The sequence below is a fragment of the Euphorbia lathyris genome, chromosome 1, assembly GCF_963576675.1.
Source record: "Euphorbia lathyris chromosome 1, ddEupLath1.1, whole genome shotgun sequence".
Classification (NCBI taxonomy): Eukaryota; Viridiplantae; Streptophyta; class Magnoliopsida; order Malpighiales; family Euphorbiaceae; genus Euphorbia; species Euphorbia lathyris.
The window spans coordinates 135,382,043-135,407,571 of record NC_088910.1 but is presented as its reverse complement, the minus strand read 5'-3'; the positions used below and the strand labels follow the sequence as shown (position 1 = coordinate 135,407,571).

Below are 25,529 nucleotides of genomic sequence, written 5' to 3'. Positions count from 1 at the left end.
TAGACTTGAGTTGGGTGACAATCTATAATCTACTCCTAAACTATGGTGAAACAAACTTACGCAATTCAAACTCTAATGAAGTGTTACGGTAGTGATAAGTTATAACATATGGTAAACAATTCAAAACATATACGATTAATAATTTACTCTTGTAAAGATGACTATCTATAGACCGAACAACTTCGTGAGGTTCTAGGGTCGTGATTTCCCCTTAAGGCGACTTTAACTCTTAGGATCAGAAACTACGGCCCGTAAGTTCCGTGGCACATCAATTCCTACGGTTTCCGTATTGTCAACTCCGGTAAGACAACACCTATATAAATCCTAATAGATTTCGGAGCTCGTAAGCGACCTACATAATAATCAATTATAAGCATCAAAGCAAGCAATAAAGAATAACACGTATAAAGAAACTGAAATTGTAAGTCATATATTATATTATAAATGTGGAACGCGTAAGTACAGAATACAACCAAGCCTAGTATATAGAAAGAGTACAAGCTAATTAACAAATAGAAAGGAAAGAAGAATCGGCCCTTAGAACGAACTAACCGGACTCAAAGTCGTCTCTTGGGACTTGGAGGTGGAACTCTCGAGCTTGGTGGATGCGGATGGAACAGAACTTCAACGGCATGACAGAAGGAATACGCAAGCTCTCAATGTGATAGAGTTTTATTACACAAAATCTGAATACCAAAATGAGTGCTAAATACTCTTATTTATACACATCAAGCTCGAGGGTAAAATCGTAAATACATAAGTCCTTGGAAGAATTCACACAATCCCTGTTGATTTCACATGGCACGCTCCACATGTTTGAGGCTACGCTTCGCGTAGATCAAGGTAAGCTCCGTATGGTTGAGGTACTGGAACTCATTGATGACCTATCATTAGGTGTAAAATTGTTAGAAGTAAAATTATTTTTAACCGTCAACATTAGGTGTATTTTTACACCTTATCCCTATTGGTTTTTACATTACCATAAATGTTAAATTGCAAATTGCTCGGTTGTTTACACTAACAAGGATTTTGACTTACATCGGATAATGATATGGTCAATTTTTTTCAAATTATCATTTCGTTTAAGTGTGTGTATCGGTTCAAATCGATCTGAACCGAACTATAAAAGGCCAATAACATAGTGCCAAAATAATTCACACAAACACCTAACCAAATTAGGTTTTAAAAAAAAATGAACCGAATATTTTGATTCCATTCATTGCCGAATCAAAATACAAAGATACACCTAAAACAACAACAGATTCCAAACTGAGATGATAAAAAGAACTAAATCGAGTCGACTGAGTCTGGTTTGGTAATTCGCCTAGTTTTACCCCTTTTTTCGGGTAAATATATGTGGTGTACAACATGTCATTTTTCACATTTTGATGTGCAACCTTCAATTTTGCACACAATACTCTAAAACCTTTTGGTGACCTCTCACTAAAGTGTATAACCGGTAATTATGACCGGTCCACGCGAAGTCAATGTGCCACATCAACAATTCGACCTCTATAAAAGTCAGAATTTCCGATGTGGCGTATTAACTGGTTAACTTTTGACTTTTAAGGGAGTTCTTATATTAAGCACTCAGTTTTCCATGTCACTCGGAAGACCCCCAATTCATATTTGGACACGTGTAGTGTGACCCCACGTAATAATTAAAATAGTGGGATTTCTTATAATATATGTCGATCCCTGTTACACGTGTCAAAATATGTATGGGAGGTCCTCTATTTGACATGGAGAACTGAGTACTTCTAATAATTTGCTCTTTTAAGGAGATCAATTTGCTGATGTGGCGCATTGAGCGGTCATAATTACCGGTTGTACACTTTAATTGGAGGTCACGAACAGGTTGTACACTTTTATGTGCGACATTGAATGTTGTACACTAAACTGTAAAATAGAACAAATGTCATACACCACATATATAATTTACCCATTTTCTTCCTATATAAACATGCATCTCCCTCAATGATTTCAACATACATAAGTAATTTTACAAACCTTTTTCCCCCAAATATCACCATCACCATGGCCACCCTTCAATGCATTCAAAAACAACAACAACATCAGGAAGAACATGTTCAAACCCACACTGTCCATGAATATGAGCAGCATAACCACCATGCTCAGCAGGCTAAGACCGAAACGCACCATGAATTGAGCCGCGGCCAGGATATGTTGGCTCAGCTATGTCACAACAAAGACAATGGACAACATCAGACTCATCATGCTCAGCAGGCTACGACCGAAAAGCACCACGAGTCAAGCCGCAGCCAAGGCATGTTGGGTCAGTTATTTCACAACAAAGACAATGGGCAGAAGACCGAAAAGCACCATGAATCGAGCCGTGGCCAAGGGATGTTGGGTCACTTATTTCACAGCAAAGACAATGGGCAGCAGCAGACTCATCATGCTCAGCAGGGGAAGGCCGAAAAGCGCCATGAATCGAAGGGCGCAGTGTGCTTCGGTGCGAAAGATGGAATCAATATGAAGGATAAGAAAGAGAAGAAGGAGAAGAAAGATAAGAAGGAGAAGAAGTTTGAGTGTAAGAAGAAAGAGAAGGGTGGGAGTAAGAAGAAGAAGGATAGTAGCAGCAGCAGCAGTGATAGTGATTAAAGGTAAGTATTTTTCTCTTGGGTTAATTATAGGACTGTTATTCTATGTTGCACGGAAACTTTGATTTTAAAACGTTTTACGTTTCGGGAAAGATTTTGGAAATCGAAACTCAAGTTTCGGATCATGTTTCGTAATATAAGAAAATTTGCTTGTTTAGTGTGTTTTCGAAAGGCTTTCTGAACTTAATAACTATCTCGTTAGCCTCCTGAACTTGCTTAAAACTGACCTACTGGCCACCTGAATTTGTTTAAAATGGCTTATTGACCTACTGAAATTGCTTAGAGTGATATATTTGCTCCCCTGAACTTGCATTTAAAGTAGAATACTTTTCAATTTGTGAAAATTCACCCTTGTTTTGTCGTGTGCACATAAGAAGTTAATCATGCAAATTTAAGCAAATTTAGGGAGCTTCTTATGTTCCGGGAAACATTTTGGAGATCAAATCTCTTGGAAACTTGTACTAAACGTTTCAGACCGTGTTCCATAATTTAAGAAAATTAACGTTAATCTCGTATGCGGTCATTAAAGTTTTTTGAGTTAATACATGAGGAGTTCCTTCGACTTGGTCCAAAAAGTTTTCCTAAATTTAGAGAGGGTCTTGTTAGCTCCCACAACTTGCTTAAAATGATATATTGAACGCCTGAATTTGTTTAAAATGACCTATTTGCCTCCTAAAGTTGCTTAGAGTGATATATTCACATATGAAGTGGTATGTGTTTTTCAATTCAGGAAGAACATGTTCAAACCCACACTGTCCATGAATATGAGCAGCATAACCACCATGCTCAGCAGGCTAAGACCGAAACGCACCATGAATTGAGCCGCGGCCAGGATATGTTGGCTCAGCTATGTCACAACAAAGACAATGGACAACATCAGACTCATCATGCTCAGCAGGCTACGACCGAAAAGCACCACGAGTCAAGCCGCAGCCAAGGCATGTTGGGTCAGTTATTTCACAACAAAGACAATGGGCAGAAGACCGAAAAGCACCATGAATCGAGCCGTGGCCAAGGGATGTTGGGTCACTTATTTCACAGCAAAGACAATGGGCAGCAGCAGACTCATCATGCTCAGCAGGGGAAGGCCGAAAAGCGCCATGAATCGAAGGGCGCAGTGTGCTTCGGTGCGAAAGATGGAATCAATATGAAGGATAAGAAAGAGAAGAAGGAGAAGAAAGATAAGAAGGAGAAGAAGTTTGAGTGTAAGAAGAAAGAGAAGGGTGGGAGTAAGAAGAAGAAGGATAGTAGCAGCAGCAGCAGTGATAGTGATTAAAGGTAAGTATTTTTCTCTTGGGTTAATTATAGGACTGTTATTCTATGTTGCACGGAAACTTTGATTTTAAAACGTTTTACGTTTCGGGAAAGATTTTGGAAATCGAAACTCAAGTTTCGGATCATGTTTCGTAATATAAGAAAATTTGCTTGTTTAGTGTGTTTTCGAAAGGCTTTCTGAACTTAATAACTATCTCGTTAGCCTCCTGAACTTGCTTAAAACTGACCTACTGGCCACCTGAATTTGTTTAAAATGGCTTATTGACCTACTGAAATTGCTTAGAGTGATATATTTGCTCCCCTGAACTTGCATTTAAAGTAGAATACTTTTCAATTTGTGAAAATTCACCCTTGTTTTGTCGTGTGCACATAAGAAGTTAATCATGCAAATTTAAGCAAATTTAGGGAGCTTCTTATGTTCCGGGAAACATTTTGGAGATCAAATCTCTTGGAAACTTGTACTAAACGTTTCAGACCGTGTTCCATAATTTAAGAAAATTAACGTTAATCTCGTATGCGGTCATTAAAGTTTTTTGAGTTAATACATGAGGAGTTCCTTCGACTTGGTCCAAAAAGTTTTCCTAAATTTAGAGAGGGTCTTGTTAGCTCCCACAACTTGCTTAAAATGATATATTGAACGCCTGAATTTGTTTAAAATGACCTATTTGCCTCCTAAAGTTGCTTAGAGTGATATATTCACATATGAAGTGGTATGTGTTTTTCAATTTGTCGAAATCTTCCCTTGTTCTGCCATGTGGAAATAAGGAGTTAATCATGTAACTTCGAGCAAGTTCATAGAGCCAACGAGACAGTCTATAAGTCTAAAGAGTCTATGTTTTTCAGACCAAGTTTAGAGAGCTTCTAACGTTTTAAGACTATAAGTCTATTGGCCTCCTGAAATTGCTTAGAGTGATATATTGCCCTTGAACTTGCATATAAAGGGGTTAATCTCCAAATAGGGGTCTTTTTTGTAAATAATTACACATAGATATAATTAGAAATTTATTCCTCACAAGGGGTTGTTTTTTACCATAGTTAAAAATAATCATTAAAAAATAGTCTATAACTTCATCTTAGGCGTTTTTAATGGTTCTCAGGATATTGAGCTGGTGAATAGAACCCTTCTGGTTCTGATTCCTAAAATTGAGAAGCCTTCTTCCTTTTTGCATATGAGGCCTATCAGTCTTTGTAATGTTCTGTATAAGACTGTTACTAAGATTGTGGCTAATAGAATTCGCTGCATTCTTCCTGAGATCATCTATCAAAATCAGGGAAGTTTTGTGCCTGGTAGACAAATGATGGACAATGTAGTGATTGCCCAAGAGATGATCCACACCATGAAGATCAGGAAAGGGAAGAAAGGCATTGTGGCTCTTAAATTAGATTTGGAGAAAGCCTATGATCGCATCAACTGGAGTTTCCTGATGGAGAGTCTGGAGAGAGTGAGGATCCCTGGCAGTTAGAGAAGGTTAATTAAGGCTTGTATCTCTTCTCCTGTGTTTCAAGTTATGATTAATGGTGATATGTCGGAGTAATTCTCTCCGGGCCGGGGTATCCGTCAAGGTGACCCAATGAGTTCATTCCTTTTCGTTATTGCTATGGAAAGGTTATCCCATCTGATCCAAGACGCTGTTGATAATGGGAGTTTCAAACTAGTGGCAATCAATAGTTTCTGTACCCAGATTACTCACTTATTCTTTGCAGATGATGTTTTGATCTTTCTGGAAGGTAATGAGGAGCAGTTGGGTATTATTATGGATATTTTTGGCTGTTTCTGCTCGGCCTCTGGTCAGAAGCTTAATGTCCAGAAATCTAGGATGATGTGCTCTAAAAATATGAACCAAGGAGTCTGTAAAAGGCTAAGTGATCTGTCGGGTATTCGTCTGACGAGCTCTCTCGGGAAGTATCTGGGTATCCCCCTCCACAGTGAGTGAGTGTCCAAAATGTCCTTTAAAGATACTTTGGATAAAGCTAACATGAAGTGTGCCACGTGGAAGGCCAAGACTCTCTCTCTCTCGCTGGTCGTCTTACGTTGATTCAATCTGTTAATTGTGCTACTCCCAATCACATTATGGAGGCTTGTCATCTTCCTGATCCTGTGCTTAAAGACCTTGACAAAATTAACCGTAGATTCCTATGGGGGGAGGCCGAGAAGGGGAGAAAGATCCATCTTGTTCCTTGGAGTGAGGTGCGTCAGCCTAAGGATTCTGGAGGTCTGGACATTAGGAAGGCCAAAGATAATAACAAAGTCTTACTTATGAAACTCCTTTTGGCGAATGTGGCAGTCTCCTTCGGCTCTTTGGGTCCAGCTTTTATGCGGGAAGTACCGAAAGGATAAAGTGTTTGGGGGGCCTAAAGACAGAGTGGTTAATTGTTCCTTTCTTTGGAAAGGCATTAGTGCGGTCTTCTCTGAATTCTGTTCTGGGATTGGGTGGAATGTGGGTAATGGCAGGTCCATCAGTTTCTGGAAAGATAGTTGGATAGGTGGGAAGCCTTTATTGGAGGTTTGTACTTCCTTGCCTCCTGTGGTCATTCAGGATTGGAAGATCGCTGATGTGATGGATTTCGAGGGGGAGTGGATTTGGGATAAATTTGAGTCTTTCTTAAGCCTTGAAACGCTCCTTTCTATTAGAGGTGTTCACATTAGTAATCTTTAATGAGGACAAGGACAGTTACTGTTGGACACTGACTAACAATGGGACCTATTCGTGTAAATCTGCTTATCAGGCTTTCTATCAGGATTTGGATTCTTCCTCCTCTGGGATGTGGAAGATGATTTGGGCCTTGAAAGTTCCTTTCCGCATTAGGAGCTTCCTGTGGCTTGGGGCTAGGAATAGGTTGCTCACTAATTCAGACAGGAAAAGGAGGCACCTGGTGGATTCTGGGGCCTGTACTAGATGCAGAGGGTTTGAGGAAACCTTGTGCCATGCTCTCAGGGATTGTGAGAAGAGTAAGGAGGTTTGGAGGAAAATTATCCCTAGGGATGTGCTTCCTTCTTTTTTTGCACATTCTGAGGAGGATTGGTTTGTTGATGGTATTAAAGGGAGTCTTCTGCCTGGAGATCAAGGTGCTCTACTTTTTTTGGTTGCTTGCCATCAGATTTGGAGATGGCAGAACGAGGATATCTTTGGAGGAGGTGCGGTCTATCAGCCAAATGTCCTTGATTTCTTTTCTAAGAAGATTAATACCATGATTAAGAGCTTTTCTGAAGACCTCTTAGCTAGGGATGTTCAGAGGAAGGAGGTCAAGCTTATAGGCTGGAGTAGGCCTAGTGAAGGTGTGGTTAAGCTCAACACTGACGGTTCTTGTCTTAGTGACGGGAGAATTGCTGCAGGAGGGGTCCTTCGAGACGATGGTGGCAGGTGGATTTCTGGCTTCTCCCAGAACTTGGGGATTGGTTCCTCCTTTTCTGCAAAGCTTTGAGGGATTCTCTCTGGTCTGAAGCTTGCTAAGAGTCTTGAGGTGAAGAAGCTTCTGGTGGAATCTGATAACTAGGAAGCAGTTAAAATGATTTCTGAGGACAATTGCAAGATTCACCTGAACATTATTAAAAGCATTAAAAGGATCGGTTCCTCCTTTGATTCGATTGGATTTACTCATATTTATAGGGAGTAGAACCGCGTTTCGGACCGTCTCGCGTTGGAATGACACTCTAGTTTGTTGGGTCTTTCTACATTCTCTTCTCCTCCGGTCTTCATCTCTTCTTTCATTTTGGAGGATGTGGTGGGAGTCAGTTTTCCTAGGCTGATCCCGGGTTGAGTGTTTCTTTGTTTGGTTGTTTTTTTTTCTTTCCTTTCTTACAAAAAAAAAAATAAATTAATATTTTTTATGTATATTTTTATTATTATAACTATTCATTAAAAATTTTATTTTAATAAATTTATTGGACAAAATGAATAAAATTATGAAATTAATTAATTTAAATACCAATAAATACGTCATTTTATAAATAGTCGTGTTTGTTCGTGAATAGTCATGTCAATTTGTGAACAGTCATGTTCTTTCGTTAACAGTTGTGTCTGTCCGTGAATAGTTATATTCGTTCGTAAACAAACATGTCGTTTCAAGTTCTATTTATACAAAATGGAACTGTCATATAATCAAGGACTAGAAAAAATAAAAATACTCTCTGAAATTTTCTGTTCTGTTTTTCTACTTCGATGGTAACGAATTTATATACAGTAAGAGCCCGCTTGCGTCTATGTTAAATAGTACAGTTTCTGATTTTAAGACAAGTTAAAAACATAATTGATGATTTTTGTTTAACTTTATGTCTAATAATTTATTTAAAAAATAAAAACTAATTTCCAATTTTCAAAATAATATTTAATGAATATTTATAATAAAATATTCTCATAAATATTCTTTTTTTAGGATCATAAATATTATTTAATATAATAATTATTTATAAAAATTAAAAAATATTAATTTTTATATATCTGAAAACAATATTGTTTTTTTTTATCCATTACGGTGCCCACACCGTAATGATACTATTCTTAACCATGGGTTAAAAACAACCCCTTCGCAAGAAATAATTTCTAACTATCCCTATATAAGAAATTATTTCTTTTATTAGCACCTTTTAAGAGTTTAATCCTATATAAAGTGGTATATTTTTCAATTTGTCAAAACTCGCTCTTCTTCGGCCATGTGGTCATAAAGAGTTAATCATGCAACTTTAAGCAAGCTCAAAACGCTGATGAGACACTCTGGAAATTCAGAGAGCCAATATGCTTTCTCAGTGTCAGTATCTGTTACTGTTTCCGTGTAATATAAGTTATAACTGATATTCTATGATATTACTAATATGTTCTTTCTTTTTCTTTCTTTTTTCTGCTCAGAGTTTGCAGAATTAAGAAATCAGTCAAGAGAGGGGCTGCCAACATAATGTATGAATAATGAATTGGATGAGAAGAAAAAAAAGTACCAAAAAAGCATTGAGCATAAATACCTAAATAAGAGTTCTAAAATATTGTATGTATAGCAGCTTGATAAGTCCATGTATGACTTCTATCTGACTTGTGTGTATTTTATGAAATAAACTTACCAAATTAGTTCTATATGAATATAATTGCCTTATAAGAGTGTTTATTTATTTACTTTTTTTTCTAATTTGTCCCACGTCAACGAGTGACCCAAGTTTTCAGGAATTTAGGGTCAAAATGGCCCCTGAAATTGGCATGCAGCGTCGGTTTAGCCCAAATCGAAATTTAGGTATCAACTCAGTCCTAAAGTAGCAAAAATTAACAAAATAGCTCAAAAGCAATCAGTTTTAATACCTTAAAATTTGTCAAGTTTTGCCAATTTTGGAATTGAGTTGATACCTAAACTTAGATTTGGGCTAAACTGACCATGCTGCCAACTTCAGGATTCGAAGTAGTGTCTCAGTGTAACCGACCCCGCAGGTCACCCCGTAGGCTCACTTCCCCCTCCGCATGCATATTCTTTGAATTGAAGTGAGGGCCCGGTCTTCCTTCTCCTGCCCGGATTGATGCCTCTTATCACTTCCTTGATAAAGCAGCCTTTGCCACATTCCCATAGTCCGTCTAGCTCTCTCCTAGGGCAAGCCTTCTATTAGCAGTTCAAGACCATTTTGACCCTTAATTCGAGTTTACAGATTGCAACTCGATCTACTAGAAAGTGAGGTTATATACTGCACAACCTTTCATCCGATAAGTGGTTCTTCCTTTCCAAGTTCAAACTTAAAATCATTTACAAGGAAAGTCAGATTTGCTCAAGGGTCAAAAACTATGAAAACTAAGCTATAGATAAGGATGTTACGAAAGGATTAGTCCTATAGTTATTTGGAGTACGGATTAAGACTTGACGTACAAAACTGTGTAATGTTAGCAATAACGTTTATAGATAAAGCAATTTCAGACTCCATTTGAGGCACATCTAATAAAAACCTATTTCTCATTAATTTGGTTACAGGTCTGCATCACCTAAGTTCCACTAGAGTTCACCTTTAACCGAAGTTAACGGAATCATAGAGCTAAATTGTACCTTAGGTGGCGCAGACATGGAACTAAATTAACGGGAAGTTGACTTCTGTTGGATCTGTTCTCAACAAAGTCCGAAATTGCTCAATCTACAAAACAGTAGTACTAACATTTTACATGTGGAGTCTAAATTTGTTCTCCTCCGATAACCACGGAGCTGACAATTTGTACCCAATCCCTGTAAACAAAACCATACAGAACTATCCTTCTATGATGCAGAGACATACCAGTAATCAGGAAAGGAGGTAGACAAAAACCATTCAAGGCAGAAATTGCATCATTTTCTTCCAAGATACCGGGAAACAAATGATGCAATAGCCTGAACTGCAATTTCTTCAGTTTCTTCTTGGGTTGATCCATTAGTTTGAAGATGTTTCTTCCCAATCTTGAAAGAATGGTCACCTCCATCAATCACATGTATTTCATTCTGTGATTTCATCTTCTTGCAAACATCTTTAAACTTTTCAAGTGGGCATAGTCCATCTTTGCTTCCCTTCACAGAGACACAAATATGCATATAGAGAAAACAGTATCAAACACAAAACCGTCGTCTGAAGTTGTTTAAAGTGGCACGACAAGTTCGGGGAGCCAATAAATCACTTTAATCAAGTTTAAGGAGTTGATTATTGGTTATTTTCAAAGTTCAGAGAACAATCGACTTTTAAAGCCAATTTGGAGGGGTTGTGTATGTCTATGTTGCACGGAAACTCTTCTTCATTAGCGTTTCCGCTTTTCCGTTTCGTTTCTTTTTCCATTAAGGTTTCCTAGCTATATCTTTTTTTTTCAGAAATAACGTTTCCTACCTGTACGAACAATACTGGAACTTCAAGTTTCAGCAGAGTCTCATCCCTCACAGCTCCATTAGTGCCCTGATACATTAAGCAAATTAGTTTACCTCAAATTTCTACAAAAAGCACATACCATAAAACAGAAACACATGAATGATTTGACTTTCATATAAAAATGGTTGAATACATCAAGGTCCCTCTGAACTTAGTCCAAAAGATTGCGTAGCTCTCTGAACTTGCTCAATGTGACATGACTAATCCCCTATTGTTACTTGACAGCGTAAGAAGATATTTGGACAAATTGAAGCATGTATCACTTTAGCCAAGCTTAGAAGGGCAACAGGTCACTTTAAATAAATTGAGCGCACCAATAGTCACTTTATGCAAGATAAGGGAGTTCATAGATCACTTTAAATAAGTTCAATTGCTAATGGTATATCTCTAAAATTCAGAGTGTCAATCAGTTCTTTGGATCAAGTTCGGGGACCTTGATGTATACATGAATGGCAGCAAACCTTAAGTGGGTAGCCCAAGCAAATTACTGCTAATGTTTCAATTTCATCCTCAGCAGCAACCATGCAGCTCACTCTAGGAAAAAGACAATCAAAATCAATAAGAGAAAAAATTGTTTTTAGTTCTTATTATTTACAAAATAGGGTATGTTTTAAATAATTTCTGATTTTAAGGTAGTCAACCAAACTATCTCAAGTTACCATAAAAGATCATTTCCACATTCTGATGATCATACCTAGAGCCCATGGATTTTCCAGCCAAAATCAGAGGATGCCCAGGGTACTTAGAAACAGTATTCTTCACAATATCTTTGTGAAACTCCACCAATTTCTCAGCTTTCGGAGGAGCCCTCTTTTTCCCACCAGAAAAATCTGCCAACACAATCAAATTCACCATAAATAATCTCTATTACGCCTTACATGTTTCACTGGCTAAAATGCAACGAAAGTCGTTGAACTTTAAGGTCTGAATTTCATTTCCTTTGGATAAATAAAAGCATTGAACTTCACATTTTATTCATTATTTGAATAATAAAGTCATTCCGGGTCTAAAAACTCAAACGGGGTGTTTGTTAGAGGGGATAAAGACACGGGGATAGGCATAAAAAAAACGACGAGTTATCCCATGTTTGTTTTAGAGATAGGTTACGGAGATAAGAGAGGGATATGAGTCTTATCCCTCAAATCCTATACCCAAGAGGGGGTAGTATAAGGAGGTGGGATAAGCTCCTGCGATCTTAATAGGATGGAAAAGTTCATCTTATCCCTCAAATTAATATTATGTAGTTTAAATAAGGTTAAAATAGTAAAATGTATTATTTTTATCTCTATCCCTATCTCACATACCAAGCATTTAATAATAATTCTCGACTATCATATTTTTATCCTTATCCAACCATTTATCCTTATACCTATCCCAATAGAATACCATTTATCCTTATACCATTTATCCTTATACCTATCCGAAAGGGTTACATAGCACAGAAAACAATTGGCTATATGCTATCTAAGCAGCATGCCCAATATTTATGACTTTTATAGTTGATTTGGCAGCCACATGACACATTTTAAGCCACAGAAAATGTACTACCTCTGGTTCATAATACAAGTCTTTTAAAGTTAATGCACACTAATTAAGAAATGCAATTAATTTTAAATAAAAGACTTTGTTACCCTTGTATTAATTGAATCCACTAATAACTTTATCTATTCTCACAGTAAAAAATCAACTTAAATAGGGGTATATTTGGTAAAAGTAAATTAATGTGCATAGATTAAAGCAAAATGTCATGTATTGTGGAACAAAAAAAAACTCTCTAGAAAGACTTCTATTGTGGACCGGAGGGAGTCAAATCTATTCTTATCCGACGTTGCATTTAGTTAAATATATATATTCAATTGTCTTTTGTATCACGTTAACATTTTGGTATAAATTGGCCCGAAAGAACTTTATTGAAATAAAATATGATCTGCAGTGATGGTATTGAAACAAAATGAAAAAATGAAATCCCTTTGACAAGATTATCATTTGTGTGTGACATATATATCATATGTGATTATGACAAGACGAATCATTTTAACACGCTAAGTTCATATTTAAATAATTATTCTCAAAAAATAAGATGTAGTTGAACTGATGAAATTGACTCACAGGGATAATCAAATGTCACCACTTCAATAGCTTGTAAAGCATCTTTCAACATATCCTTCCATCTGCATCATTTAAACAATATTCATCATAATAATCAATATTTTTAAACAAATTCTACTATTTTCCCCTTTTTTGTTGATACCTGATCATCCAATCGGAAGAAGAAGGAGCACCGGCGCCATGAGCAAATACGACCACGGGCGCCGGATTTGATGGCATGTCGATGGTATCTCCGTCGTGACTCTTCCTTCTTCGTTTCGCCGGAGGTAAAGAAGCGGCCATTTTACCTCAAAACTGAAAACCCTAAAATCGAGAAGGAAGCAACTGGGAGTGACAATTTTCGCGCCAGAGCATGTAAACGAGAATCAACATTCATCAGACATTGCATTTCGCGCCATTTAGTCATGCCATGCCAGTGACAGCGTTAAATTTGGGCCGCAGTTGGGCTTAATGGGCCTGTATGCGTTATGTTTGGCCCATTTTGTAATTTCCTGGATCTTTGAATAATTAGAAAATCATATAAACCCTTTCCCATATATAAGTAAGAAAACTAATAAAAAGTGTTCCATTGGGCCGCAGTTGGGCTTAATGGGCCTGTATGCTTAATGACTGCTGTTACACATGCATTTCGTTTTCTGTCAGAATGGGAAGAGGCACGGAAGGAGGAGCTTGGTCAAGTTCGGGAGGTTCGTTGTGAACTGGGACAGACAGTGATTTAGTAGAAACTAGACTAGATGTTGGCATATTAAGTGTAACGTTGATGCGGCCGTATGTTAATCACAGAATAGTTTCGATATGGGAGTAGTTCTTCGAGGTTGTACTAGCAATTCTATTGCGTGTTGCAACTCTTTTACGGATGGTAGTATTCTAGTTTCGCTAGCTGAGATGTTTGACTCTCCGTGACACGATAATCTGGATAGTTTCACTCCACTTTTAGAACGTTCAATTCAAAACGGATGTCAAAGAGATGATGGATCGTATTTCAACAAAGACCCATAATATTATTGAGTTGGAGATTGTTATAGAAGCAATTCGAACGGTATTTTCTAAATAATAATAATAATAATAATAATAAAAATAAAAGTGTTCCATTTTTTGTTGTTTAGTGTTTTCTCATATTGTTTATTTATTTTATTTTATTGGCATATATATAGATATTAATTGATTTTCATTCAACAATAGTTATACTTAGGCTTAATATATTATCCGTCTCTTGAATTTGGTCTAAAAACTCGATTGACCCCCTAAATTTATAAAATGTCTCGTTAACTCCTGAACTTGCTTAAAGTAACTTGATTAATCATCTATATCCATGTGAGAGAAAAGAATAGAATTTGGACAATCTTAAATGTATATCTATTTAAGTAAGTTCAGAGAGCCAATAAATCATTGTAAACAAGCTCATGGAACATTGATCACTTTAAGTTGCATATAGAAGACTTAAACATTGACATTTTAGGAAAGTTTTTTTTTATAATTGTGTTAGTAATAAAGTAAATATTTTAGATATAATTGATGTTCGAAATATCTAACATGACTATTAAATAATGAGTCAAATAACAGTAAACTAGCTTGTTTAGATTTTCTGTTATGTAATGGTAAAATTAACCATGTTTAGAAAAATTAGGGTACAACTATATTAAATATAAAAATATTAGTTGATAATACTTAATTTAAAATTATAAATAAAGGGCGTAATTTAAAAATTTTACCGCTCATAAATATTTCTTTTATGTTTTAATTAAATTATATATTTTAACAAATATTTTTTTTACAAAAAAAATCAACTAATAACTATTCATTAATCAAACCGAGCTAAGCTTTACCCTGTTCATTCACAGCTCTGTTCACAAATTGACGAATTGAATCATTAATTCTATTTATGAATTTTTCTCACGAATGATTTATTAATTATTGTCCATTTAAAATTTCTTTAAAACAAAGCTACTACAAAACTTAAGTTTGCATAAAACTACGTTTATTTTACATTTCTATGTCCATAGAAATACTATTATTAAGAAAAGTAATTGAATCAAGCTCATAAACATTGTAATCTAATTTGTTAATGAGCTTGTTCATAAACCTATAACTGAACTTACTAGCGAGCTTTTGAGAAGTTTCAATGTGCTCAAGCTAGGCTCGTTTACAAATCAAGTAAAAAACGATCGAGCTTTTATAGAACAGAATGCCATGCCACTCATGAGCAGCCCGGCTCATTTACAGCCCTATCTAAATGGTGGTTAGCCGATTTTCTAACGAACATAAACTCGCAATCATTACAGAAAGAAGCAAGACGATTTACCATCTTCAAAAATTGAACCGAAATAAGAGCAATCAAGAGCAGCAGGCAATAACTATCTAGCAATCAAATTAGTTCAACACAATTTCGGGTAGATTTCTGATCCGGAGGAATGCAAAGATGTAACAAAAAAATTCTCAAACAGTTACCTTCAAGAACCAATACATGATTTCTAGCGCCTCAACCTCTTCAACTCGATTTCTAGATCCTCGACATGGAGAATCTGCTTCCGGATCTCCTCAACTAAATTTGCAGAGTCATCAGGACTGATATCATCTGATTCCAAGACGTATAAATCCAAAGTTGCATGAACTGAAGAAGGCAAGGTCGCCAATTTAAGACATGTAGAACCCAAGTTTCCCCATATTTTCAAGCTCTCAAGATTCGGACATGAAATTTCCACGAGAGGACAGTTCTTGCCAAATTCCCTTAGAACAATTGTTTTCAAATGCTCAGAAGCAACAACAAGCGCCCCTTGAAAGTCACAGTAACGTAATTCCAAGCATTCAAGCAAAGGACTACCGGACAAAACATGCTCAATCGCTTGATTACCCATCTTACAATGATCAATTTGCAACCTCTTAAGAGATCCCCAATTTACTTTCTCATTCGGCATAAACACACAACCACATATCTTCATCTTAAGCAATGAAGAATTGCTGAAGAAAAAATCCCACAATGGGTACCTGAGTCGTGATTCCACCTTAAAACCATCACAGTCCAAAACGAGCTCCTTTACATCTTTTTTGGCAGCGAAACGAATCCACAACGACAATCTAGGACCCAGCTCGTACAAAGGGATATCTTTGGAGTCGATAACCAATTTCTCTGTAGTCAAGCAATCATAGAGAATTAGTATATTATCAATAAAATTGATGAATTATCCAACAGAAACATACCATTAGGAACGAAGTTTAAGGTCGAGACGTCGGTCCATTTACACGGCCGCCTATAGTAAAGGTCAGTACTAAAGCCGAGGATCAGGTGAATCACAGAATCTGGCAAGCCTATGCAATATCCAGAATCTCCAGAGTAGGTTGATATAATCTTCAAAGTAAACATAATGATTCAAATTTAAAAGGAATTAAACTTAAAACAACTTTCAATGAGACTGAATTTCTAATATTAAGCAGTAAAACATTTGCTAAACAACTTACATTCATCAAGCAACCCCCAATTTCTAGCTTCTCAACATGCTGAACCTGCAGAATAGTCTGACGAACCAAATTTATGCAGCCTTCTTCGGATTCATATTTGAATGTGTCGAAGAAAAATTCTAAAGTAACATAAACTGAAGACCGCAAATCCATTAATTTAAGAGATGTAAACCCCATTCGACCTGAAATTCTCAATCTCTCAACATTGGGACAGGAAATTTCAATGTTACTAAATTGAACTGAATCCAAAAGAAGAGTTTTCACACTTTTAGAGGCAAGAACAGCAGCATCAAGCAAATCACAGCAGTATAATCTCAAGTATTCAAGCATAGGAGTACCAGATAACACATTCTCAATCCCTCCTACATTTTTCACTGAACATTCATGTAAACTCAAAACCTTGAGAGATCCCCAATTTACTTTCCCAATCGGCACAACGTCACAATAAGATAACTCTAATTTAACCAATGAAGAATTGTTGAAAAGAAATTCCGGCAAGGAACGCCGGGCAAAGCCATTGAGAACCACAGTGAGTTCCTTTACCTCTTTATTCACAGCAAAACATATCCACGAATCCAATTTAGTAACCTCAGAGTAAAATTTCGTTTTGACGACGAATTTGTCGATACTGGAGGAGCAATCATGGAGATTTAGGGTTTTGTTGATGAATTTGGAAAAATAGTAGAGAGAATTAAAATTATTCGAAACGAAATTGAGAACTGGTACATGAGTCCATTGATACTTCCACCTTTTGGACAAAATCATAGTCTTCACTAAATCGGTTGCCGGCAGGAGGGAGAGGATGTGGTGAATCAGGAAATCCGGTAGGGCACTGATGTGGTCTTCTTCCTTGCTGGATTTGAGCCTTTGAATTCTATTTTCTGAATCGCAGGTTCCTTCGATTCCCACCATGGAAGCTCCGCCAGTTTCCGCCATAAACAAGCAATCAAGGGTTGAGACTACAGTAGTCGAGCGATGCCGGCGGCTTTCCTTTCTTTTCTTTTCTTTTCTTTTCTTAATATTTATTAATTAAAAAAATAAGAAATAATATTTAATGTTTAAATTAAATTTAAATAGTAATATGTAGAAATATATATTTTTATATAAAAAAAATATCTGTACTTTGAGTGTTAATCCCAAACCCTTACCCGTTTATTTTTTAATTACTCGTACCCTTCCCATTACCCTAACGGGTATATGTTTTGCATCCCATACCCGTTCCATTTAATTCACGGATACCCGCGGGTACCCTTACCCGTTAAGAATCAATAAATAAAACAAAAAATATTACAAATTTAACAAAGTATAAATCTAATAAATTATCCATTTAAAAATTGAATAAATTGAACCTTAATTAATAAAAATAAAGTAGCTTAGTGGTATCATCTAATGGTCGAAGAACGAAATGTTGGTGTTCAAATCTCAAATCTCACATCTTACATCTAAAATACAATAATATTTTTTAATATATAAAAAATTTATGACGGGTACCGGGTACCCTAGGGGTAGAGCTGTAAATGAGCCGAGCCGCTCATGAGCAGCTCGGCGTTCGGCTCGATAAAAGCTCGGCTCGGCTCGGCTCGATTTGTAAACGAGCCGTTCGTGAACACAATTTTCAGGCTCGGTTTATAAACGAGCCGAGCTTGAACAGACCAAAACTCGGCTCGAAAGCTCGCGAGCAAGCTCGATTAGAGGCTCGTGAACAAGCTCGATAAAAGCTCGTGAATAATATAAATTATATTTAAATACAATGAAAATGATAACTTAAATATAATAAAAATTATAACTTAAGACCCATATAGAATTAATTAGAAACATCAGCCTTGGCCCATAATAATTAGAAAGATAGGCCCGTAATAATTAGAAAGATAGGGTTCAATTTTCATTCTATCTCTACTCTATGCTGCCGCCTCCCCTTCTTTTCCTCTTATCTAAAGACTAAACCCCAGCCAGCCACCTCTTCCTCTTCTCTTTCTTCTTCGCGAATCACAGTTCGTATCGCAATCGCTTTTCGTCGGACCGTCTTCTTAATACTCCGTCCACCATTCTCTGTATCTCGTTCTCCGTCTCTAATTTTACAGTCACACTTCGTGTGCTGTCGTTCTCTTGCCGACTAACTCCACGATCTCTATTTCCGCCGGACTGTACCCTCCGATTCAGTGCTCTTCTCTCATCTCAGTTTTCCATTTATCGGCTCGTGAGCTCGTTAAACGATCTCGGCTCGTGAGCAGCTCGTGAACAATCGAGCTACTAAACGAGCTCGAAGCTCGGCTCGAGCTCGATAAGAAACTGCCCTACCTGGGGGGTCTTCCCATACCCGTCCCATTATCCTAACGGGTAATGGTTTTGATCCCATACCCTTTTATACAGGGTACGGGTAGTCTCATTAAGATCGGGTAGTGTCGGGTACCGACGGGTAGAGTACCTGTTGCCATCCCTATACGTGGGATAAAGATATGGATAAAATAATATATTTTACTATTTTAACCTTATTTAAACTACATAACATTAGTTTGAAGGATATGATGGACTTTTTCATCCTATTAAAATCGCATGAGCTTATCCCACCTCTTTATACCACCATCCTCCTAGGTACAGGATTTGAGGGATAAGACTCATATCCTTCTCTTATCTCTCTAACCTATCTTTAAAACAAACATGGAATAACTCATCTCCGTTTTTTTATCCATATCTCCATCTCTTTATCCCCTCTAACAAACGACACGTTAATGTTTTTGGTTAAATAAACAATTCTTTCCTTTCAAAATATACATTTGAAATAATAACTGTTTCACATTCACGCTGGTTCTTTCTTCCTTCACTGACAAATTTTCTTTTAAGTTCAAACATTCATTTATTTATACAGTAAATTACATTCATGGCTATTGAACTTTATCCATTTTAACATTATGGTCACCGAACTTTAATTTTTAATGGTATAACCGCTGAACTTTACACTTTTTAACACCGGTTGCAACTCAATACCTCAAAACGACCGTTGAAGGTTTCAAAATAAAAATTTCGAAGAGTTAATGATATTCTAAAAAACTTTGATTCTTGACAATTTTCGTGTTGTGTTCATTTAAATGTTGTTTGGTTAGGAGAGAGTGAATTTTTAGAGAGAGAAATGTCCAAAAAAGTGATTTTGGAAAATAAAAAATGTGGTTTCAAAATAAAAATCATTCTGAACCACTTTAATTCTTGAATATTTTATTTTGAGAAGTTAGTTAAAGTTAAAATTTGAAGAGAAAATTAAAAATAAACTCCAACAATTTTTTAGTAGTTCCTCAAATTAGTAAGAGTCTCTCCATCTCTTAGTGCCTTTTTATTTCATTTTTTATTATTAATAATTCATTATTGAGGAGTCTCTCTCCTCTCAGTATTGATAAATATAATAATAATTAATAATTTTAATAATAAAATAATAAATAAAGAGTAAATATGAAGAGTATTGGTGGAGATGATATGTCTTGGACCCTGTTCTTTTTTACTTAATTTCAGTATAAGTAAGTTCATTTCAGTTCTGTTAAGTTCAATTCAGTTTAATTTAGTTCAGTAGCATTCAATTCAGTTAAGTTAAGTTAAGTTAATTTAATTTCAGTTCAGTAATTTATCATTATTTATTATAATTATAATTTATTATATATATAATTTATTTTTACTATAATTATAATTATTTATATATATAATTTATTGTTATTATAATTTTGCGGTGTAGTTAGGTTAAGTTAAATTAAGTTAAGTTCAATTCAATTCAATTCAATAGCATTCAGTTCAGTTCAGCTAATTTAATTTAATTTCAGTAAAAAATAACAGGGCTTTAGTTACTCTTAAATCACTAAAAGACAATTATTTATATTACTTTTAGATAGTGCACTAAGAGAATCTTGGAGATGTTTTTGGACCCTCAAATATGTCATTTATGACATTAAGGGTAGTTGGTGTGAGTTATAATAATAAAATCTATCTTTGGACCTTATATATCAGTTTATTTTGTTTTAATTGGTTTATTGACATGGTATCAGAATCTCTTAAGTAGTCGAGGCTTCAAAAATCACGACAACTCTATTTGTTAATGAGTTTTAACACATGGTAAAGTGAGTTTATATTGTACATATTTCAAGTTTAAGTAGCATTAAGGTACAAAGGTATTTCAGAGATAACAATAATAAGAGTTATTCTTAGGCTTTACCTATCAACCGAGGCTTTTGGGACAATTGATATCAGAGCCTTTAGACCACGTGGTCAATGAATCAAATATATAAGTCCATTTGTACGAAATTTCAACACATGGGTAAGATGAATCTGTGTCCCACACACTTCAAATCCATGAAGCTATTTTTGAATTTTATCTATCCGGTTAAATTTTTAGGTTAATTAGTTCCTTCTTCTAAAGTTAATTAGTTCCTTGACAAAACGATATTTTTTTTTTGAGGATAAGGTGTAAAAATATTATCAACATTAACAACAAAAGTAATTTTACTTTTAATATCTAAAATTGTGTAATTTTACTCCTATCATTGGCGGCAAAGAGAAAATTAATCCATAACATTGGCAAGTTAGGTCAATTTGAGAAATAATTCATCAAACCGTGTTCTTAATCGTGAATCTTATCATCTACATTTCACATGTGCGTCATTTTACCAATCATCAGTAATGGACCACAAACATATGAATATACGTGAAAAAAGTAAAAAATAAAAAAAAGAAATTATACTGTATTTTGTACAAGTTTTTTTTTTCAAATTTCAAAATATTAATCTCCAATTCTATTATTAATCACAAAAAATGTGAATTTTTTTTAAATATTTAATTGATATACAATTGGTGTAGAATAAATAACAAAATACATATGTTTTATAATAATATGTGAAATTAGCTCAGCTTGTCAATATTAGAGGAAAAATTGCTCTTGACTATGTTAGGGGATAAAATTGGATCATTTATGTTAGGGATAAAATCTCTATTGACTGCCAACTTTAGGAGTAAAATTACATCATTTTAGATGTTATGGGTAAAATTGTCATTGGCTGTCAAAATTGCGAGTATTTTTGCGCTGGGATAAGGTGCAAAAATACTCCTATCGTTTACAGCCTTGAACAATTTCAGCGTAACGTCTAAAATGTTGCAATTTTACCCCTAATATTGGCGGTCAAGAGCAATTTTATCCATAACGTTGATAAGTTGTGTCAATTTGAGAAATAATTTTCAAACTATCTTCTCGGTTGAATCTTGTCATCTACACTTCATATATGCGCCATTTTTTCACTAATTAGTAACAGATCACAAACATATGATTAGACGTGAAACAAAATTAAAAAAAAAATTAAAAAATATATTGTATTTTGTACAAATTGGACAAAAAAATTCAAATATTTTCACCGAATTTAAAAATATTAATCCCCGACTCTATTATTAAATCACAAAAAATATTAAAAAAGAATTAGAATCAACTGATATATGTGACTTATAATAATGTCTGGAATTGATCAAACTTACTAATATTAGAGGTAAAATAACTCTTGACTACTAACATTGGAGTAAAATTAAAGAATAAAATTGCTCAAAACGATAAACAGTAAACGTTAGGGGTACTTTTACACCTTATTCCCTTTTAATTTATCCCTCATCGCAATTATTGAACATGAAATTTAAACCCCACATAATTAATTGACATTATTAAATTTCACCTATATAATGAATTGAATCAAGAGCAACCTCTCTCACATTCATCAAAATTCCATTATTACCCCTCGATTGATCAATGATGATTTCAAGCAAGAAAACACTTGTTTTCTTCTTCTTTTTCTTCTTATTCTTCTCCATTTCTCTTGCATTCTCTTCAACCAAACAAAGCTTAAAGAAAAAGCAACACCAACCTTGCAAAGAACTTGTTGTATATTACCATGATATACTTTACAATGGCCACAATTCAGATAATGCCACTTCTACCCTTATCGGAGCACCAGACGGTGCTAATTTAACAACATTATCACGCCCATTTCGTTTTGGTGATATGGCAGTATTTGACGATCCAATAACTTTAGACAACAATCTTCATTCCTCCCCGATTGGTAGGGCACAGGGTTCGTATATTTATAACGGAAAAAATACGTTAAGAGCTTGGATGGGATTCTCAATTGTGTTTAACAGCACACAATACCAAGGCATTGTAACTTTTGTCGGAGCTGATTTGATTTTGATGGAATCAAGGGATATGCCATTCGTTGGAGGTACTGGAGATTTTTTCATGCACCGAGGAGTTGCTACTCTTATGACTGATCGTGATGAAGGTGAAGCGTATTATCGACTCAAAATCAATATTAAATTTTATTAGTGTTGGTAAAATTGAAATTTTAGTAAATAAAATGAGAAATGAAAATGTATGAGTTTTACAATTTCTTCTCGTTTTCTTATTATATAATAAATAAAAGGAGAAGTGAAAAATCAAAATTAATTATACGTAGAAATAAAGATATGAATGATGACTACTGAATTAAGATATATTATTAGGCATAACATTATGTACTTGCATTTTTCTTCTTCAATGAAATATTATAATTTCCATAAAAAAAAGATATATTATTATATTATTATTATTATTAGCATTCAACTAGAACTTAATAACACTAATGATGTTGTTTAAAATTATTGAATCATCGAATGCTGCCATATCAACAAAATGGAATCAGCTAGAGAAATTCTACTGGATATTCTCGATTCCTCATCAAGAAGCAATAATGCTTTTAGGAGGTTAACATACGAGTTTCGGACACAACATAAACACGCAAGGACATGCACCTGATTGAGACGCTAAAATATAAAAGCTTTTTTTATACACAATGACACTTCGAAACATGACTACTTAGTTACTTAAGTAGAATATAAGAGTTCTTTTTAAATAATTCTACATAAAAGAAGGGCTGATATATATGAAAAAATCTAATAAAATAATCAAAATCTTGTCCCTTTATGTAAAGAAAATAAATTAAAATTTAAAACTAAAAAAAAAAAAGTAAAACACAAAGAAAAAATTTAAAATTAAAAGTTAAAAAACCTAACCTAAACACATCTGATTTGCGACTGAGAATCGCAAGTCGTAACACAGGGAAACAAAAAAAAAAAGCTTTAACTCGATGACGATAGTTTAAGCATTTTGAAGTATGAAATGTTTCTGTAGGAATTAATTAACTGGGTCGAGTGTGTCTAACTTAATTATTCATCCGTAACAGGAATGAGCGAAACAAGGTTTTATTAGGATTAATTTTAATCTTAAAGTGACATATAAATAGAGTCACAACTAAACCTAGTGAACCTGACATAATCGGTATTAGAGAAAACTCTTTAGCTCTGTCGCAATAGTCGCGTGCCTGCCTCCCATCTCTCGGTGTGCATTCTTAGTTCGTGAATCAATCACAACTTATAGTAGGCTTATTTATTATAATTGTTGGGTAGCAAGGCGGCGTGTGTGGCCCATATGCCACCTTCTTGACTCCGATCTGATCTGGAGTTTTGTGCATCTTAGGATTTTTAGAGTCTCTGGTAAATCTTAGGGTCTCTGGTAATGTTGGTGAGGTCGGGGTTTCGAAACAATAAGTCAATTTTTAGATATAAACATCATATGTCTTGTCCGAGCTTGGAACAAATTTTAAAGCATAAAAAACAACCTCCTTATCATAAGGATGATTATGGCGATTTTTGCAGTCTATTTTGATATAAAATTATCTACTAAACATGTTCTAATCATATAAAAAATTAACCCCAACATATTAATTAATTTATTACATGAATAAATATATCGTTTCGACTATTAATTCTGAATTAATTAACTAGAACATCAATTCTAGGATACAAGTGAAGGATTTTACTCTCAAAACGGGTGCAAGGCTTACATTCTGGAGCTTTGATTAAATTTGAAGTATCTATATCCAATTAGGATTCCATTTGAATCCAATTTTTAATCGGGTAGGAATTCCTACACACCAAAAAGGCAAAGTTTTAACGTGTTTGATATCAATTTTTTTTTATCCCACCCTAACAGGGTGGAGTTTCAAAAATTTCCCCCAACCTATAAAAACAATTTTCACGGGGATGGATCTAGAGGGGGCCTTTGGGTGAAATTGAGCACCTACTAGTTACCAGAAAACGCTAAAAATTCTATAAAAATTGTGTACGAGGTTTTAATTTTTTGCATAAAAACACCAATAATAGCAATTTAATACCCATAAAGAGAAAGTAAATCGTGGATCCATAACTGACTACTCATAAGGCATATGTTGAAAGCAAAAATTTAATCAATATTTCAATCTCATTATACCATTTTTTTTTATATTTAATAACATTTTAAAGAAAAAAACTAATATAATGGTGCTTATGGTAAAAGAAACAAAGTAACCTCATAATTAATTTTAGTGAAAAAGTTGTCTCCTCACTCTGTATCTACAAATTTTTAAACATCGAAATGATTTTATAAATATAGGGTTGTAATCGAGCCAAACTGAGTCAAACTTTGGTCTGTTTAGGTTCAGCTGGCCAGAAAATTGACGAGCTCGAACTCAATATTCTGATTGTGAGCTGCTCACGAGCTTGTTAACGAATAGCTCATTAATTCAATTCATGAATTCCACTTACGAACAACTCATTCATTATTGATTCAAACTTTTTTAATACAATTTTAAAATCTACAAAAATAAAGTTTACATAAAAATAAATTATTTTATATTTTTCCATTTATAGAAATATTATTATTAAAAAATAATTGAACTAAGTTACTTTACAAACATGTTCATGAACATCATAATCAAACTTGTTCATGAGCTTGTTTATGAATAGAGGTGGCAAAAGTATACACAAACGGTTACACGATAATGAAATTGACACACAATTTTAGTATTTGGTTTAGCTTAATAGGTAATGTGTCGTTTTTGGATTAACATGAAATTGACACGGAATATTTTGGGTTGGATTAGGGTTGATATGCTAACCAAAAACGATGCGAAATGACACGAATATTTAAAATTATTGTTATATTCTCGCGTACTTTTATATGTCACTTTATTAATAAAAATAACAAAATTATAATTATTCCTTGCAAATATGATTCAAATTTCCTATATAAACACATTACATGACCCGCTAACATGGTATTAGCGGACTTTTCGATGAATAATGTTAACACAATAATCTAAAAATGACAAAGTGTTTAAAAATAGTATAAT

At 34.8% G+C, this 25,529-nt stretch overlaps 3 protein-coding genes across 4 annotated transcripts; 1 reads left to right on the top strand and 2 right to left on the bottom strand.

Moving 5' to 3' along the window:
* Positions 1–420: 420 nt before the first annotated feature.
* On the bottom strand, positions 421–13,335 carry LOC136215747 (uncharacterized). 2 transcript variants are annotated; one of them, XR_010682794.1, is made up of 7 exons: positions 12,998–13,335; positions 12,856–12,917; positions 11,441–11,576; positions 11,208–11,280; positions 10,708–10,773; positions 10,132–10,397; positions 421–884 (listed from the first exon to the last, which is right to left on the bottom strand). XR_010682794.1 is itself a non-coding variant. In XM_066002952.1 (6 exons), exons 1-6 carry the CDS (start codon positions 13,135–13,137, stop codon positions 10,182–10,184), a joined length of 693 nt encoding a protein of 230 aa, XP_065859024.1. In that variant the 5' UTR covers positions 13,138–13,335; the 3' UTR covers positions 9,556–10,181. The 2 variants fall into 2 exon arrangements, 1 of the variants encoding a protein (XP_065859024.1); XM_066002952.1 differs by lacking the exon at positions 421–884 and having other exon boundaries at positions 9,556–10,397.
* Positions 13,336–15,180: 1,845 nt separating this feature from the next.
* LOC136211065 (putative F-box/FBD/LRR-repeat protein At1g66290) lies at positions 15,181–17,291 on the bottom strand. The gene is made up of 3 exons (XM_066002589.1): positions 16,312–17,291; positions 16,054–16,201; positions 15,181–15,982 (listed from the first exon to the last, which is right to left on the bottom strand). Exons 1-3 carry the CDS (start codon positions 17,245–17,247, stop codon positions 15,327–15,329), a joined length of 1,740 nt encoding a protein of 579 aa, XP_065858661.1. The 5' UTR covers positions 17,248–17,291; the 3' UTR covers positions 15,181–15,326.
* A 4,761-nt stretch (positions 17,292–22,052) lies between these two features.
* LOC136215731 (dirigent protein-like) lies at positions 22,053–22,674 on the top strand. Its single transcript, XM_066002951.1, has one exon. The coding sequence runs from the start codon at positions 22,076–22,078 to the stop codon at positions 22,646–22,648; it is 573 nt and encodes a 190-aa protein (XP_065859023.1). The 5' UTR covers positions 22,053–22,075; the 3' UTR covers positions 22,649–22,674.
* The last annotated feature ends 2,855 nt before the right edge of the window (positions 22,675–25,529 follow it).